The sequence below is a fragment of the Gracilinanus agilis genome, chromosome 1 (assembly GCF_016433145.1).
Source record: "Gracilinanus agilis isolate LMUSP501 chromosome 1, AgileGrace, whole genome shotgun sequence".
Classification (NCBI taxonomy): domain Eukaryota; kingdom Metazoa; phylum Chordata; class Mammalia; order Didelphimorphia; family Didelphidae; genus Gracilinanus; species Gracilinanus agilis.
Genome location: NC_058130.1, coordinates 770,830,828 through 770,849,774, shown reverse-complemented (window position 1 = coordinate 770,849,774; position 18,947 = coordinate 770,830,828). Strand labels below are relative to the sequence as shown.

The window sequence follows — 18,947 nt, the reverse complement described above, 5'->3', positions numbered from 1 at the left end:
GGAGCAGGAAGGTAGCAATTGGGATCTAGTTGGACTTGGAATCAGCAAGAGTGGTAAGAGGCAGGCAATGGGGGTTAAGTGACTTGCCCAGGGTCCCTATACTTCTTTGTATGCAGCCGCATGCAGCCATGTGTCATCAAAAGTGTCTACGTGTGTCAGTGCTGACATGCGTGTCATAGGTTTGCCATCACTGGTTTAGTGTTGCTCCTCCTGCCTCTAAAGCCGGCTCTCTCTCTACTACACCAGGCTGCTCTAAAGAGTTTGCAGACTATAAATGTTTTATTACCATTATTTATGATAGCCTACGAATGTCCCCGCATCCAAGAACAGAATGAGAAAGACCCACCAGTAATGATTTTATTATTCTGAAAACACACAGACCACAGGGACCAGTTTGCAACCATTTTTTTTTCTTGAACAACAGTAAGGAACAATTTACCAAAAAAAAAAAAAAAAAAAAAAAAAAGCAGGGCCAAAACCATATAAAATATATTAAACCACCACGTGGAGATCACATGTGCTTATAAATTGTTCACACGGATACATGATACCATAAAAGCCACAACATCAACTGATCGCATACAGGAGGATTCCCCCCAGACCAGGACAGCATCCAGGCTAGAGACAAAGCAATCCAGCATCACCCTGGAGACTGAATATCCATGCCAAGTCATATATGCATTATTTACTTTCCAAAAGACCAAGGCTTCCATGAAATGGAGCTTGCTTGCTCTCATCCTTCTCTAGGGCTATTTAACCAGAGATCTTAGCAGCTGTTTGGGGTGGGAGGGGGGAGTATCAGCTCATTTCCTACCAAGTGAAAAAACACCCTTTAACAAGATGACCTGGTCTGGGGAGACAAGGGGGGAAAGGTAGGAAGGGCCTTCTAAGTTATTCCTAAACAGGGGGATGGCTACAGAATGTTTTCTCAAGCTCTGGGACTGTAACCGCTAGAGATCACTCATGTATCAAAATAAGGTCTCAAAGAAGGGAGGTCTCAGGGTCAATTTCAGCACCCTGGACAGAATGTTCTCTTGTCACCTCACTTAGCTGGTGTTAAAATGAGCAGCAGGTGTAATCCTGATGAAAAGTCGGCACTTCAAAGAGAATTGAATTGTGCTATTAAATACACGTGTTCGACTATTAACAACTCACGCATCACCCCCAACACCCTAAAATCCCAAAGGGTGCACCCTGGGGTTCCTCTAAGGTAAACAGTTTAGGGTCATGCATCTACCACACACCAATCTGCTTTCTTCTTCCTCGCACTGGAGAATCCATGAAAGAGACAATTACTCTTCCCATCCCTATAAGCCTCTGAATGACTGTCTGCTTTGAGTAAGGGAAGCTTGGGAATTTTGTCAGTCCATCCAGGAGGGTCCTCATTCTGAGCCTTAACCATGAGATGGTCGGAGCAACATCTGAATTAGAAGATCCTGGTTCAAATCCTGTCATGTGACTTGAAATAATTCTCTCCCTCCTTCTGGGCCTCAGTTTCCTCCTCTGTAAATTACAGTGATTAGCCTACATGACCTTTAATGTCTTTTCTGTCACTAAATCTAACAATGACCTGATTTAATTCCTTTTTTTTTAACCCTTACCTTCTGTCTTAGTATCAATTCTTTTTTTTTTTTAAACCCTTACCTTCCTTCTTGGAGTCAATACTGTGTATTGGCTCCAAGGCAGAAGAGTGGTAACGGCTAGGCAATGGGGGTCAAGTGACTTGCCCAGGGTCACACAGCTGGGAAGCATCTGAGGCCAGATTTGAACCTAGGACCTCCGGTCTCTAGGCCTGACTCTCAATCCACTGTCCCCTTAGTATCAATTCTAAGACAGAAGAACAGCAATGGCTCAGCAATTGGGGTTGAGTTCCTCAGGAAGTGTCTGAGGCCAGTTTTGAACCCAGGCCCTCACAATTCCAAGCCTGGTGTTCTACCCACTGTGCTACCTAGCTCCTCCATGATTTGATTTCTACTCCTGGGCCTCGGTCAATTCTTCTAAGTCCCAAAACAGGACATAAGATGAACAATGAAGGGAGCAAAGATGGGCTAAGGATGAAGTGCCAATGAAGTCTGGGTAATAGGAGAGAACAGGTAAAAACCCCCAAGGAAAGAAAAGGAATAAAGGTATGAGGAAGAGGGGAGGAAAAAGGAGTGTAAAAACTTATGGCCCATTCCCCTTAATGGTAACAGTAATCCTCTCCCCCAAATTATGTTGCAATTTTTTTGTAAAGTGAATACAATTTATTTCATCTCAATGCAGTTTAAGCTTGCGTTGACTTTGGAGATACTTTATATTTTGTATTCACTTATCAGTATATATCTTGTATCTTCCCAGTTCAAACATAAGCCCTGTGTGGGCAGGAATGATTTCATTTTTGTCTCTGTATCTCTAGCACCTACAGTGCCTAGGGCACTTTTTGGGGGGAGGAGTTGATCTGGGATTTCATTGGTATAGGGAACTCCCAATGAGGAAATGCCCTCTACTGATACACACCCACACCTGCATCACAACTATAGTCTCAGAAATTTACCTACGTCAACAAGAACTTAAGTGACTTGCCCAAGGTCACATTGCTAGTGTGTGTCTCATATCCAAGCATTCCTTACTCCAAGGCCAAATCTTTATCCACTGTTTGGAATACAGCAGGTGCTTAATACATGGGTGTTGGGGGGAGGGAAGAAAAAGAATGAACCCAGATGGCTAAGTTCCTTTCTATTATCTTCAACTACTTCTCCAGCTCCTCTGCTCCAGGGGAAGCACTAGGGAGAAAAATTATAAAATATAGAGCAGGAAAGGACCTTATAGATCATCTAGTCTAACAATCTTCTTTTACAGAGGAGAAACCAAGGCCCAGAGAATTTAAGTGACTCACTGAAGGCCGTCCGTAAGAGTGGAGACCTGGATTCCAGGATTCTCAGATTCAGGATGCGATCATGGATTCAAGATTCCAGAGAAGCCGACCCCAAATTCGGTCTCCAAGGAGAAGGAGGAGGCGAAGAAGGGAACAATGAAAGGAGGTGCAGCGAAATAGTTTGCAGCCACTCCAAAATGTGGGGAGGCAAGGATTAAAGGAAAGTGGTTAATGGTGGAAAGAACCTGGCCTTCCTCTTTTTTCCCAGCCCACTCAGGGATGATTCCAACCTTTCTGGCATCATCTTCATGACTAGAAACAGCCCAATGTCTTACATTTGGTTGGCTGGGTGAGGGAAAGAGAAGGGAAATCATGTCAAGGAATCACTCCAAGACCTTTGGGCCACCATCTTGGTCTTAATTGGAATAAACTCAATCCACATGAAATCTTCCACAGAAATATTATTCTTAGTCTCAATACCACAAGAGGCAAAGACGCCTGAAAAGTACACACACACACACACACACACACACACACACATATTTTAGGGACAAGGACCACATATTTCCCAAACTCACGTATCAGGAATGCTTAAAGAAGATGCGGTCAGTCCTTCATCCACGACGACAGAAAGATCAAATGAATGCGGCTGTGTGTACGTAAGAAGTCCTTTACAAAAAGCAAGACTATTAACTTAGACTTTTTGTTGTGGTTGTTTGTAAAAATATATCATTGAGAACAAGAAGAGCAGTAGTGCATTCGCCTAGGCATTTGTGCAAGTTCAACAGATATGTGGGCACCCCGCTCTCCACAAGGGCGAGCGCAAATGTGGTTCTGCGAGCATCGAAGGACAGCTCTGGTGCATGGCCAACAGGACCACGTACTACATGGAACTAAGGCTGAGGGGGGCGTGAGGCTGGCTGAAGGAAAGCAGAACAACGGGGCCACTGGAATACGGGAATGGTAAGAGGATGGGGCCATTGGAACAGAAGAATGATGGTGCCAGAAGAACGATATTGGAAAAGGAGCTGCTGGAACATGGAACGATGAGGCTGGCAGAATAAGGAATGACAGGAGAACTGAGATGTAGAACAGGATCAGAACAAGGAGAATGATAGACTATGGAACAACAGGGCTGGCAGAGGGCCCATAGGCCATGGGTACTTCAGGAACGTCTTTCATCCCACAGATTTCCTTTAGTAACCAGCAGAAACATCAAATGAAAAAACGTCTCCAGGAACAAAACGACAGAACCCCTAATGCCACCCATTGCTGCTTCATGGTTTTTTATGGATCCACAACCAATCCTCTAGTATGGAGTGAGTGGGACGTACTTCCTACATCCCACTAAAAGCCCAATACTCAAGTGGTATGTCAATCTGATATAAACAGATCCTGGGTAGTTTCTGTAGTTTCAAAAATGGAAACTCACCATGTAAGGTCAACCCCAGTCTCATTGTTGGTTTTGTAGTAATGGCGAGACAGCTAAGTTGCCCCTTGGCTTGCTAGAGGGGCCAGGGAATGTCTGCCTCTTAGCAGTAGCAATAGGCAGGAACTACACATGGAGAGGACTCATCTATCAGCCCCGGTTTAGGGGAAAGATGTTTCTTTATTCTTAAACGATCAACAAATACACCAAGAAATATGGGAAGCTAGAGGGACGATCCCTTTGAGAAAACTTCTGGATATTTAATCTCCGGGTCCCCATGAAGGACCTTCTTTCTCATTCCACAAAAAAGAGTCCAGCAGCCAAATGACTCTTTCCTATAAGGCAGAAATTCTCTGAAGTAGGATCCCAAAGTCACTGCTGGATTGTTTCGTCAACTGGCATTCTGGAATCTGAATATGTGTATATAATCTGACCAGGTCTGGATTTGTGGTTCTGGCTCAAATTAATAGCACTTTAGCCAGCTAATAAAACCAGGCTCTACCTCACTAGTGATTCGCCCAAGGTGATGCCATTTCCCCAACTCCATTCAGGGAGGATCTGGGGAGATAGAAGGTCTTTGGGAGATAGTGGGGCCGATGAGGAGGGAAACTTTGGACAACCACTGACTTAAGAGTATCGGTCTCTAGACTACCTCACATGGGACAACTCAGAGAGTGAGATGGTAGAGATTTTTCCTCCGATGTGAACCTGTAGTCTGATTTCCAATATGGTATTTCACTACTTCTTTCTCTGTGGGCAGGATCTGCTGGTATCCTTGGACAAAATTAATTCAGTGTCTAGCCCAGTTGGCCGAGGCTAATGAGCAGCTCTGATGCCCATTTTTGGAAACCACTCGGAGACAGGTGTTTTCTAAAGAAGACTCGTTGTCCTTGGGAATTAAAAAACCCGACTTGAGCCAAAGAAGGGACTAAGATAGACAACACACAGGACACTTCCACATTTTAAACCAGTCTCATAAATAAGGACTTGGAAACTGACCAGCTCATACATATGATCCCCCCTCCCATGAGAGAGGGTGGATACTAGGAGAAAAAAAAAATAGAACACCAGCATTCCATTTCACTTGCCTGACAAAGCAGGCAAGTAACTAGCTCCAAGGCTGTTTTAAACATTCAAGGATTGAAAAATGCCCATCCTCACCCCCCTCTATGAGGTAGGTCAGGCAATAAATAAGTCAAAGTTACCTAATATATCTCTATATGCTATATGCCTATACATTTGTGTATATATATTTATGTACACATCGAAAATTAGACCTATGTTCAACTCCGAAACCTATCTCGATCCACCACTTAGACCACCAGGCATCCATCTACCCAGAAGAAGAGGGGAGTCAAGTGACCCTTCTTTGCTCTTAATTTTTTTGTGGGAGTAACAGAAGAACTGGCACAGATGAAGATCACATCTGGACACATCACTAAAAGGGAGGGAAAGCATGAGTCACACAGTTTTCAGAAGCAGAAAGTCTCTTCCAAAAATAAATAAATAAATATAATAACAATAGTCCAACCCCCTTCACAGACTCCTTTACTCTTGTCTATACATCTAGGATCTGGGATTTTGTCAGTGGAGGGTTCCTATACTCAAGCAGACTGGAGCTTCTCTCTAACTTAATTGAAAAGTTTGAAAGAGATTAAGTGATTTGCCCAGGATCATATATCTATCTAGGAAGAGGCAGGATTGGAACTCAGGGCATCTTGACTCAAAGCCTAGCAACGTATGCCCTCCATCCTATGGAATATAAGCTCCTCCAGTGAACTATTTTAAAAAAGCCTTGAGGGCAAGGACTATGCTTTTTTGTTTGTTTTGTCTTTGTACCTCCAGTGTCTAGCACAGTAATTGGCACACAGTAGGGCCTTTAATCTTTATTTGCACTGAATTAGACCACCTCACCTCTCATATGGATGAATGGATGGAAAGAGAGACAAGTCTCTGGTAAATGCTTAAAAATATGTACAAAACACTGAAAAACTTCAGTCCCATTTACCAGATGACTCATGGTTGCTTAGATTTGCTTTTGCATGGACACGGGAGATGTACTCGAAACAGAGTAAGTACCCAGAATTCCAAAACAGCCACTGAATGGCCAAGAGGTGCCTTGTAGGAGACCGTCAGACCAGAGAGAAATGATTTGATCCAGGATTTCTTGGGTATTTTGTCCCAAAATCAAGAAGCAAGAGCCATCAGCGTGATGACTTGGGAATCTTTGGGTCTTTCAAGTTTGCTCTGAGGGGCCTTTCATTGCATTGTTTTTGGGGTCTCATTTATTTGATTGGTTTTGGCTCCCAGACATCTGGAAGGTTACGGGATATTGGGCAGGCGATGATGGATGGAATAGAAGATGCCACTTTCTAGCTTGAGATCAGGGTTCAGTTCTCAGGTTTTAAATATTTTAAGGTGGATTCTGAAAGTCTTGTACGAATGGTTCCTTAGGCTAGGGGAACACAAGCCTCCCCTCAACTTGCCAAGTAGAACCTTGTTAAGATGATGTCGAGAGAAAAGATCCAGGGGGCAGCTCAGTCGATTGAGAGCCAGACCTAAAGATGGGAGGTCCCAGGTTCAAATCTGGCCTCAGACACTTTCTAGCTGGGTGACCCTGGGCAAGTCACTTAATCCCTTCTGCCTAGCCCTTACCACTCTTCTGCCTTGGAACCAATACATAGTACTGATTCTAAGACAAGGTAAGGTTGAGAGAGAGAGAGAGACAGAAACAGAGAGAGGGAGGGAGACAGCGAGAGACAGAGAGACAGACAGAGAAAAGAACTAGATCTCTCGGAGGGAAGACAGAGGACAAGGCAGGGCAGATAGCAAGAGAGCCTTTGCCTCCTGAATGGTACCTTGCAAATACTGCCACTAGATGCCATGGGAAGAGGACTAGACCTGGAGAATGTAAGCTTCTCGAGGGCAGGGGCTGCTCCATTTCTGCTTTCACACTCTCAGGACCTAGCACACAGATATTCAAGCAATGGGGCCAGAAGACATGGCTTTAAATCCCAGCTCTGACACACAGGAGCCACGTGACCTTGAGTTAGTCACTTCTGAGTCTCAGTTACTTCATCTGCAAACTGGGAATAAGAGAATTTAGGCCACCAGCTCACAGATTTATGAGGAACGAACTTAATATATAACTCCGGAAACGAGAGTTCGTGCTCTTCTAGACGATTTCGGCTTCTCTCACCTCCAATACAAATAGTCCATCAGCTAAAGAACACAGGAACATAGCTTTAGAGTCGGGGCCATAAAGGCCATCGAGTCTGGCCCCTCGTTTGGAGATGGGCCCAGAGAGCGGGAGTTCTGTGCCCAAGATAACCCAGGCGATAAGTGTCCAAGGCAGGATTCAAACCCAAGTCTTCTTGACTCCATGTCTGATCCTCCAGACCCTGAAACCTCTCATATGTTAGGTTGGTTTTGGCTTGTTTTCCTGGAATCAATTCAGGACTATTTATGTATCTGGCAGGAGAGATTTCAGGCAGGTCGCCGGCCATCGGAGGGCGAGCAACCACGAATGGCTTTCTGGGAAGAGGGGAAGGAGGGAAAGAGTTTCGCTCTCCCACCTGAGGGCTGCTTTGCTCTGATTTTGGCCTTTGCTTGGAATTGGGACAGTAAGAAGATCGAGCTCATAGAAGGGAAGGAGGGGAGAGAAACCCATTTAAGGGGAGTCTGTGGCTGGACAAAAGCAAAGGAAGGAGCCTTGAATGGAGGCCTTATTTGTACATAGTCCAGAATACCCAGCAGGACCTTTTCTAGGGAAGACGCCCCTGCCCCAGCCTCATGGAGGTTCCACCCAGCCAGAACTCCTATGCTCCCTGCTGAGTCATCAAACAGGACTTGCCCTCTCTTCTTTCTACCTGAGTTTTTTCAAAAGAAGAGGAAGGGACAGCTGGGTGGCTCAGTGGATTAAGAGCCTGGCTTAGAGATGGGAAGTCCTGGGTTCAAATTTGACCTCAGACACTTCCCAGCTGTGTGACCCTGGGCAAGTCACTTAACCCCCACTGCCTAGCCCTTACCACCCTTCTGCCTTGGAACCAAAGCACAGTATTGATTCTGAGATGAAAGGTGAGGGTTTAAAAATAAAATAAATGGAGGAAAGGGGGACACGTAGGAAGGACGCTCCAATTTTGTTCACCCTTCCAGAGTTCACCGTGAGGAAGTCCTAACTAGCCCCCATTAAAGTTCTCAAGAAGAAACCTTTGTTTGCTGCAATCTGGACCTTTGGGTGTCAATGAGGTGTGGAAGGAGAAGCTTCTCTTTTGAGAAAAAAAAAAAAAAAGTGCCCGCCTGGAAGAAGGAAATGAGGGAGCAGCATTAAACAGAGACCCAAACATCAGAAAGGAAAGTGGGCTCTCCAGGGTATTTCTGGGGTTTTCCTTGGCTGGGTTGGGCTGGGCTGGGGGTAGAAGACTTTGGCAGTGGATAGAAGAAGGTGAAAGGAACTTGGATTCCTTCATTATGGCCATCTGGGATCCTCTATCCCTGCCCACTGCTCATGAAGAAACATGACACCTAGCTAGGTGGCCGGGTCAGCTGCCACCCAGAAGGGGAGGTCAGGTCCTTCCCCCCAAGCTTGCTTCCTGGGAGGCTCCTTTGCTACAACTCTTCAGAAAATGGGGGGATTATTTATGTCAAGGGAGGTGGATCTTGAGGGGAGAGAGGAATAGTGAAGATGCAAAGGAGGAACATTTTCCTTCTTTTCCCATCATCCCTCTCTTCCCCCCTAAAAGAGACTTGTTCTAATTCGGAGATCTTTGGTTGAACACATAAGCATCGACTTGTACTGAAGGAACAAACCCCTCTCCTCCTGCCCCCCTGAATATCGAAACGTGAGACATTTTCCCTTTCCAGCAAAACTTGGAGATCCTCGGCCAGGCCCCAAAGTCTTTCTTGAGGGTGTGGACACCATCAGATGAAAGAAGATGGAACCAAGGCTTTGGGTGGGAACTTCTGAGGATGCCAGGACCATTGCTGGCCCTCTACTTGTTCTCGATCAGAGTCTGCACCTTGTAGACGAGGTCTCTGGCTAGCTTCAGGATCTGTTTGGTATTGTGTCTCTCTGCCATCTCTGCGAAGGTACAAGGGGAGAAGATTAAAGTAAGCAAAACAGAAGGGACAGCCTGGGACCTCGTGAAGCCACCAGCTCAGGACAAGGGTCCTTAGGAGAAAGGAGGGTTGGAAAAGAATGAAGGTTGGAGACAAAGCTGGACTTCATTTTCATTAACATCATCATAGAATTATAAGCTATCTGGAACAAAATCTAGAACGGGGAATGTCAGGACTGGGAGGGGCCTTAGAACATGGGATGTCAGACTGGGTGGGGCCTTAAACAAGGACTATAGGGGCTGGAAGGAGCCTTAGAACAGGGAAGATTTGTGCTGGGAGGGTCCTGAAAGGCATTCACACTCTTCAAAGGAAATTCAATAGAAGGAAACACTTCCAAAAGGCCCGGACTTTCCCAAATGTAAATGAACTTCCCAGAGGGTGGAGGAGCTTTTCCCGTAACCAGAGGTCTCCCAGGGGACCATTTCTACCAGAAATTTTAGTGGGCAGCTTGGTGGCTCAGTGAATTGAGAGCCAGTTCAAATCTGGCCTCAGACACTTCTCAGCTGTGTGACCCTGGGCGAGTCACTTGACCCCCATTGCCTAGCCCTCACCACTCTTCTGCCTTGGAGCCAATACACAGGACTGACTCCAAGACAGAAGGTAAAGGCTTATAAAAAGTTTTTTTTAATTAAAAAAAAAAGAAATTTGATAGAGGGGTTAGATGGTCTCCAAGACATAAGATAACAAGGCAAAAGGCATTTCTTAAGTGCCTACTTTGTGACAGGGGCTCCTCTAAAATGCCTTTCCACCCCAAAACTCTATGAGTCTAGGATTCTACCATGACCATAGAGCCTAGCTCCTTTTTTACTGAAGGAGAAATGGAGGAACAGAGGAGTCCAGTGCCTTGTCCAAGTGGGCACAGCTCCTAAGTATCCAAGCTTGGATTCAGATTCAGTTCTCCCAGTTCCCAGGTCAATGATGTCTCCTTATCTGTCAGATGAGAGGCTAAAATGGAGTCCTTTACAGGTCTAAGGTTCCAGGTCAGAGCCTGAGCCTCCAAGTTGGGTCACCCGTGGTATCATATGGTTGCCTCGTTACTCTGATTTGGGAAAAAATAGAACTAAAAATGAAAAGACTTCACTTGGGCAGACTTTCCTCCTTCTATCACCACCAAGACAGCCCTAAACAAGAGCTGGCTTGGTCAAAGGTACTATTGACCTGATCCCGCATGGCTTCCCCTCCTCTTTGTTCCCCCAGAAGCCCCTCCCCTAGTAGGACCCGGCCATTATGGTACCATTAAAGAACTTGATGATATCTGTGAAATCCATATTGTTTTCCAAGATGATATCTCGGTATATTTCCACCAAGGCTAGGGCGATGAACAGAACATAGTGGGAGGAAGAGACGTGCTTGGCAGCCCAAATGGTTTCCCAGACGGAGAAGACATCATCGTAGACTAGTTCTATGGAAACACCAAAGCATGATCTCATGGTGGGTCAGAGATAGTGGGCCCTCTGTTCAGAACTGCTCCTTACCCAACCAACTTTGAGAAAAAACAGGCCAATCCATGATTAACTACTTATCCCATTCAAGGGATGGCTACCCTACTGCACACACGGCCCACGGCCCTGATGCTCCCAACAATAAGTCCATCATACCTCAGTTCCTCCAGTTATAAAAAAGGAACTAGTAATACCTACATCCCTGGATTCTTGTGAGGCTCAAAAGGGCCTCAATTATCATGTCAAATGTGTAGGAAAACCTTAAAGCATTATAGGAATATCTGATATTCCTCATGAGCATTGTCTAGAAGAAAGAGAGCTAGAATGAGAGTCAGAGTTCTGCTCCCATAAGCAAGGTGACCTTGAGTAAATCACCAAACTCTGCTAAACCTAAGTCTCCTCTTCTGCAAAACGAAGAGGTTGGACTCTATGGTCTCCAAGGTTCTTGGAATGCCCATTATCCCAGGTTGCTCTCCAGCTGCCTTCTTGCCACTGCATGGCCCTGCCTCCAAAAGCAACATGGCAGCCAGCCCCTCTCGAGACTTGTACCTCTCTTAAAATCCAGGAGGAACCAGCGGTAGCAGAAGTAGAAATGTGTGTAATCGCCATTCTGGTGCATGAGCTCGAAAAGCTCCGAGTCCAAAATCTGCCCAAGAGAAGAAAGAGCCACGTCAGCACTGCACCTGAATGGAAGAGCACCCATTGGCCCCATGAGCTCTTTATTGGGCATCTCCTCTCTGAGAACTGGAATGTTAAGAGAAAAAAAGAAGAAAGCTATCTGCACCCAAATATCTACAATATACCTGATTCAAAATGGCCCAGAGTCCAGAAGACCTGAATTCAAATCGGGCCTCAAACACATACTAGCTGTGTGACCCTGGGCAAGTCATTTAACTCTTTTTGCCTCAGTTTCCTCATCTATAAAATAAACTAGAGAAGGAAATGGCAAACAACTCCAGAATTCTTGCCAAGAAAATCCCAAATGGAGTCACAAAGAGTCAGACATGACTGAAAAGACTGAACAACAACAAAACATTCCCAGGTCTTTCCAGTTGGTCCTCATGGGACCTAACCCAGAGTCCTTTCATCATCATGATAACGGTTTCCATTTTCTCAAATTCCCTTCTAAACCCTGGCATCTAGAATGAAACATAGCACTCCAGATGTTCACCAATTGGCAGATGGCAGAATCTATTATGCTGCAGAGACCATTAGCCTTGGAGTCAGGAGGCTAGAGTTTAAAATTCATATTGGCCATGTCCTAACTGTATGGCCTTAGGCAAGTCACTTCACCCGGGTGAGCTTCATTTTCCTCTACTGGGACCCACTCTTGGGACTTCCTTGCTTCTTCACCAGCTGATTTCTCTCTCTCTGGAGAAACCTCTTCCCTGATGCCCCATTCTCCTGATGGGTAAATCTTTAGCTTGGGCCACCATTTCCTGAATGGCCCCCAGCATACCACAAATGCCTGGCTCCACTAGATCTTCTAACTTATTTCCTTCCTCATCAGTTGCTTTACTCCCACCTAGGAACCTTCTCCTGATCCCCAACCCTGCTTTCCAGTGGTCTAAACTAGGGAGGTGGCTCTGTGAGTGGAGAGAAAGGGGTACAGGGGAGCGATGCCATGGCACCTTGATGGAAATGTGGGGTGAGTGTGGGGGAGGAGCTGAGGGGGACACGGAAATTGTAAATCTTGGAACCTGGGAGGAAGATGGCGGACAATTCTCCAATAACTCAATCCTCACTCAAATGCGAATGACTAATAAGAGGCTGATATCTGTGCTTTCCATGGAGGCTTACGTTCTAAATTCCAGGTATGGACTGGAGGCTCAGCCTAAGGAGAAGACCTGGTGGCCAGGTCAAGGAGAGCAATAGAAGATGACTCTGAAATAGCATCATGCGATCATAGACTTAATGCTGGAAAAGACATACAAGGGCTCTAAGTTCAGTCCCTTCATTTTACAGATGAAAACCTAAGGCTCAGAAAGGTTAAGTGAATTGCCCAGGGTCACACAGCTAGTAGTATCTAAGGCAGGAATTGAATCTCGGTCTTCCTGACTCTTAAGTCCTATGTTAAACCAAGCTGCCTTTCAAATATATAGCCAAGAAAAGAAACGACTGATCACTAGAGTTAGAAGAGACCTCAGAGACAAACTATTCCAACCTCCTTCATCTGACAGAGGAGGAAACTGAGGCTCAGAAATGGAAAGAGACTTGCCTAAGGTCACAAAGTCAGTTTGAGCCATAGGTCCAAAAATTCCTATATCATAGGATGTCAGTACTGGAAGGAACCTCAGAGGCATCTGGTCCAACCAAGACCTGAACGAGAATCCCTTCCACAACATCTGTGGCAAGTAGTTCTCCAGTTTTTGCTTGGAGATCTCCTTGACAGGGAGCTCATTGCTTCCTGGGGCAGCCTATTTAGCTGGCTTTAATTATGATGAACTTTTTCTGGACATCCAACTCCTTGGTCACTTGGACCAATATCTCTTCCTTCTGCCTTTTGAGTACCAGCAGGACAAGGTTAATTGATCTTCCATGACAGCTTTTGAAATAGATAAAGATAATTTGCATTTTTGTCCCAAGTCTTCTCTTCTTCAGAAATAAATGTTAATAATAAAGACTAGTGTTCTAGGAACAAATCATTTGCCCTCTTGAAGACTTGGTTTCCACATCAGTAAAATGGGTATAATAACTTCTGGATTGTTGACCTCAAAGAAAATGATGGGGAAAAGGCCCTTTGAACACTTTAACATGCAGTAGAAACATGAGATTATATTATTTTAGCAATGTGGTTGAGAGACAACATGGAATGGTAGATAAAGGCCTTGCCCTAGAGTCAGAAATTCAATTTAACAAACATTTATCAGGCAACTATTCTGTGCTAGCCCCTGTGCTACAAATGCCAAAAACAAGATGGCAGCTTGGTACCTAGAAAAAAGAAGACTGGGTTTGAAATCAGAGGGTCTGGGTTCAAATCCCGCCTCTGCCACTTAATAACTGGGGACTCTGTGCAGTTAGTTTGTCAACAAGCATTTGCTGGAGAGGAATGGACCAGCTCTTCCTGGTGAGAATTCTCCTGTGGCCCCACTTTATCTCTTCCACATTTTCTGGCATCTTCATGACTTACCTGGATGAGAGACCTCATATTAGCAAAATGGGTATCCATGGCACCACCATGGGGGAAGTTTTGGTTCATCCTTTTCATGAGTTCGGTGAAGCAGCTGAAAGCGAGGGCCTCTGGAGGGGCAACAGAGAAAAAGGAGAGGTCAGACAACACTCTGGGACTCCTGAAGACACCAGGAGCTCCAGAGCTGCGTGAGACCTCCGGGGATCAGCTTATTGAGTACAGCAGCTGGTGGGCATCACACTTCATAGTGTGCTGGGCCCCATGTCAAGAAGTCTTGAGTTCAAATCTAGTCATTTATAGCTTGTAAAAATTAAAATTAATCAATGTAGAAATTAAAATTAATATGCAATAACTTCAAACATTATATTTTATAAGGTTTATTAATAATCATTAGAAGAAAAGGAATAAAAAGATAATTTTCTAACAAAATTGAAAAACCTGTGCTCAAGCTAATCTATCTACTCAAAATTCTCATGTTCACAGCTGTCCTCACAGAAAGAGAAGACACCTAGACACGGAACTCCACCAAATTTATCTCCTGTCTACGTCAACATGTAATGACAGGAAGTCAGTGGGCTCCTGGGTAATGTAGTTCAAAGGTACAAGATTTCTGATTACACAAACTGTGTGACTCTGGGCAAATCACTTCACCTCTGACTCTATTTTCTCAACTATAAAATAGGGATAATAATAGCACACTACCTCTCAGGGTGGTTGTGAGGGTTAAATGAGATATTTATAAAGTGCTTGGCAAAGTCCCTAGAACAAAGTAGGTACTTAAAAAATGCTTATCCCATTCATTGAACATGATGGGGGGAAAAGTATAATTTGAAGTCAAAGGAGCAACATTCAAATACTAGCTTTATCACTTAACAGCTCTGTGATCTTGGACAAATGATTTTTTTTCCCTCTCTCAGCCTCAGTTCCCTCTTCTGTCAAGTGATATGATTAGGATTTATGATCTTACAAGTCTCTTTGAGGTCTAAAGCTCTGATCCTCTGAACCCCAACATTTTACAGAAGGAGAAACAAAGGCAAGGGAAGGGGAAGGGACTTGACCACAATCACAATGTTAGAATGCAGATGGCTTTCTTGGAACCCAGGCTCTTTACCTCTAAATCCAGACCAGACGAGGCTACACCACAGATCCCTACGGCACTCTGCTAGAGACTTTATTTCTTTCCAAAACAATGTCAAGATATTTAATGATGACTCTTTGGATCCAGCTATTCAACCAATCTAGAATTCCATTATTTGTCTTATTTCTAGCCCACATCTTTCCATCTTATCCATAACAACAACATGAAATATTTTGCCAAATATCTAGCAAACTCCAAAGTAAACTTTATCCACTACCATGCTTATAGTCTGGTAATCCATCCAAAAAAAAAAAAGCAGAAAGAAAATAAGGTTAGTATAATACAACCTATTTTGGATGAAGCTAGACAGGCTTCAATGGCTTCTCGAAGAGCAGCTTACTGACAGAACGTCGGGGGAGGTAAGAATGAAAGTGTCAGACTCTACGCATCACCCAAAGAGAAAAGAAGAGGAAGTCACAGCAGTCACTCACCATCATCCAGGATGACCAGTAATGGGGCCAGGAGGTCACACATGCCCTGGACATAACCAATCTCGATGTGTTGCCAGATGTAACTGAGAAGAAAACAAAGAGATCACAACGCTACGACGAGAGAGGAGCTGAAATTCTCTCAGAGGGTTCAGAAAGGTAAGTTAAGAAATGATGACACGTCCCAGTGGTCAGAGGATGCAGATGGAGAAGAAGGTACCTTAGAGATGATCTAGTTCAAGGGATCCCAAGATAGGGTTGGGTTGCCCCTCAAAGGTTCAAGAAACTTAAGGGAAATACAGGGGACATTTATTTGACTGTGCTCTGATGATCAGGGAACAACTTTAGGATTCTAAAAGTGTTAGGTACTAAACAAAGTTTTCTTTATGAGAAATTAATTACTCTATTATTCTATTAATCTCTTATTCTTCTATTTATCTCTTACTTATTCTACTTATCTTCTCCATGTTCATCTTTTGGTGTTCTTTCTTTCTTTTTCAACCCCTTCCCTTCAGTTTTAGAATCAATACTGTGTTTTGGTTCCAAGGCTAAAGAGGGGTAAGGCTTAGGCAATGTGAGTTGAGTGACTTGCCCAGGGTCACTTAGTTAGAAAATGTCTAAGGCCAGGTTTGAACCCAGGACCTCCCATCTCTAGGTCTGGCTCTCAATCCACTGAACCATCTGACTGCTCCCTCTTACTTTTTTTTTTTTTTAATCCCTTGTTATGAGCTAAACCCAGCACCTGGCACAGAGTAGACACATATTAAAGGCTAGCTGATTGATTGAGTGACTATAAGCAATGACTCACTAGGAAAGGTTGAATTTAATGTAAAAAAAGATATCAATAACAATAAAATCACTTAAAAATTTTATTTTGGAAGGCTTTTAGAAGAGGGATCTGAGGGAGGAAAACCTGGAAATTGGTAGGTAAGAGAAGGAGGAGAGGGAAGATTGTCATTTCTAGATCTTAGATAAGTTTTTTATCAATGGGGAAAGAGAGTCAGCTAGATTCAGGGACTAACCCAAAGTCACATAGCTATTAAGTGGTGGGACCACCCAGAGCGGAAGTCTCCAAATCCAGGGCTTTGTCCAAGAAGAAGAGGGGGGGAAGGGAACATTTTATTTAACATCAACTATGTGCCCCAGGCACTCTTCTAAGTGCTCCTCAGATATTATCTTATTTGATCAAGAAATTCCAGTCACTGAAACAGTAATGACTAGAGGAAGTTTGGAATGGGGTTGAGTGCTGGGTGAAGAACGGGAAAGAACCGAGTTCAAATCCTGCCTCTGGCAGTTACCAGGGTGTGTGATCTCTGGCAAACTGTAAGATGATAGCATTAGGGACTTTGCAGGACTCAGAAAGGCTGCAAAAAGAGGGGGCAGCTGGGGTAGCTCAGTGGATTGAGAACCAGGCCTAGAGACAGGAAGGTCACTTTGCAGCTGTGTGACCCTGGGCAAGCCACTTGACCCTTATTGCCTATTCTTACCACTCTTCTGCCTTGGAACCAATACACAATATTGATTCCAAGATGGAAGGTAAGAGTTTAAAAAAAAAAAAAGAAAGAAAGAAATGCTGCAAAAAGATGCCATCAAGTCACACCTCTTCCTTTATTTTTTTGTGCTATTTTTTTTTAAGTTTTATGGTTGCCTTCTGGTTTTGTGGTACATTCATTGTCCCTTAACTCCTTCCTCAAACCACTGCAACAGAGAAAAATACTTAAGCAACCAGTCCACAGAGCAATTGTGCTGTGACAGTAAACACCACATTCTGTACCTGTGGACCCCACCTCTCTATAGAGAAGTGGAAGATGAGTTGTTGGGCTTTTTTTAAATCAGTTCCCCAGGACTGAAATGGTCTGTGATGATCCATCAGCTGTAGCCGAATAGATTTCAACTCTCATTTAATAGATGAGGATACAGAGAGATTGCCAAAGGTTGTATAGGTAGCAATCGGCAAAGCCAGGATTTGAACTAAGGACTTCTGAATCTGAATATATAAAATTCTTTCCATTGCTATGTGAAGCTCAAGCCACCAGCAACTTTTAAGATAAGAATAATAATGGTAATGAGGAAAATTAACATTTAATTGTAATAATTTCTTATATGAACCCTTTAAAAAAAAACCTTATTTTCCATCGAAGAATCAATATTATGTATTGGTTCCAAGGCAGAAGAGTGGTAAGGGCTAGGCGATGGGGGTTAAGTGACTTACCCAAGGTCACGCAGCTGGGAGGTGTCTGAGGCCAGATTAGAATCGGGGACTTCCTGTTTCTGGGTTTGGCTCTCAATCCACTGAGCCTCTTAGCAGCCCCTGAAATCTTTTTTTTTTTTTTTTTTTTAAATCTGGGGGTTTTGAAGGTCAGCCGGCTTCCAAGCTAAAGTAATTTACTCTGGCATCTCACAGGGCTGGCTTTTGTTAGAGGCTGGGTGGAGGCCTCATTTAACCTTATTTATCTTAAACAAGAACTTTTCCCTTAGGTAAGGGAAATCAGCAAGCTCTATCTATTGAACAGTGCAGCAGGGGGAAGCTTGTGCTAACATCTTCCTGGTGAGACCTGCCTCTCTTGGGATGAAGTAATGAGGGAGGAGTTAAGGTTTCTAAGTGTGCCTCCTTTCTTGAAATATCCACCAATAGAATTGCTTGTCCACTCCAGGAAAGGGGAAGGAAGAGGTGGGGGGAGACAACATGAATCTTGTAACTTTGGAAAATTTATGTGTAGGTGTATTATTGGAATAAAAGAAAGATAAAATTTTTTAAAAAGAAAAAAGAAATATCCACCAGTGGGGACTGGCAGGGGAAGTCCTAAGGTTGAGCTGTCAGGCCAACCTGAAAGAGGACACAATTTCCTTTACAAGCAAGAGACAGGACTAGTTTTTTGCTTAGGAGACAAAGTCATTCATTGATAGCAGATGCATTTATCTGTCAATAAACAATGTTACAACTAGAGAAATGGTTTCATGTTCTTTATTGGTTAAAATATGAATGCTACAGTAATAAGAGTATTTATATAATAATAGTATATATATGATATTATATGGCATATAATGATAGTGTATAATACTATATAGCATTATATATTATACATAGTATATATTAAATATATAGCTGCATGACCCTGGGTAAGTCACTTAATCCCCATTGCCTAGCCCTTATTGCTCTTCTGCCTTGGAACTGTGTAAAGGGAATTTCATCCCCTCTCCCTCCTGGATCGTCAACCCAGTTCATCACATTTTGCATTCCAGCACTGCATCCATGAACACGAATAAAAGGTCTGAGTGTGACCCAAGGGCTCTCTATTTCCATGAACAAGGACTAAGAGTAGAAAAATAGATTTTAAACCTATACCTATCTGCTTTCTTTATTGCAAGTGATAATTAATAAACTCTATGGAAAATAAGAACCTGGAG

The 18,947-nt window shown here is 43.8% G+C and overlaps 1 protein-coding gene across 1 annotated transcript in view; it reads right to left on the bottom strand.

Annotated features, from left to right (window-relative positions):
* Positions 1–9,274: 9,274 nt before the first annotated feature.
* The window catches only part of SGSM1 (small G protein signaling modulator 1), a 115,660-nt gene continuing 105,987 nt past the window's right edge, over positions 9,275–18,947 (bottom strand). The window contains exons 15-19 of the mRNA XM_044685468.1: positions 15,543–15,625; positions 13,974–14,083; positions 11,393–11,489; positions 10,636–10,803; positions 9,275–9,363 (exon numbers count right to left, since the gene is read on the bottom strand). Of these exons, the coding sequence (XP_044541403.1) occupies positions 9,275–9,363; positions 10,636–10,803; positions 11,393–11,489; positions 13,974–14,083; positions 15,543–15,625 (547 nt within the window). The remainder of the gene's footprint in view (positions 9,364–10,635; positions 10,804–11,392; positions 11,490–13,973; positions 14,084–15,542; positions 15,626–18,947) is intronic.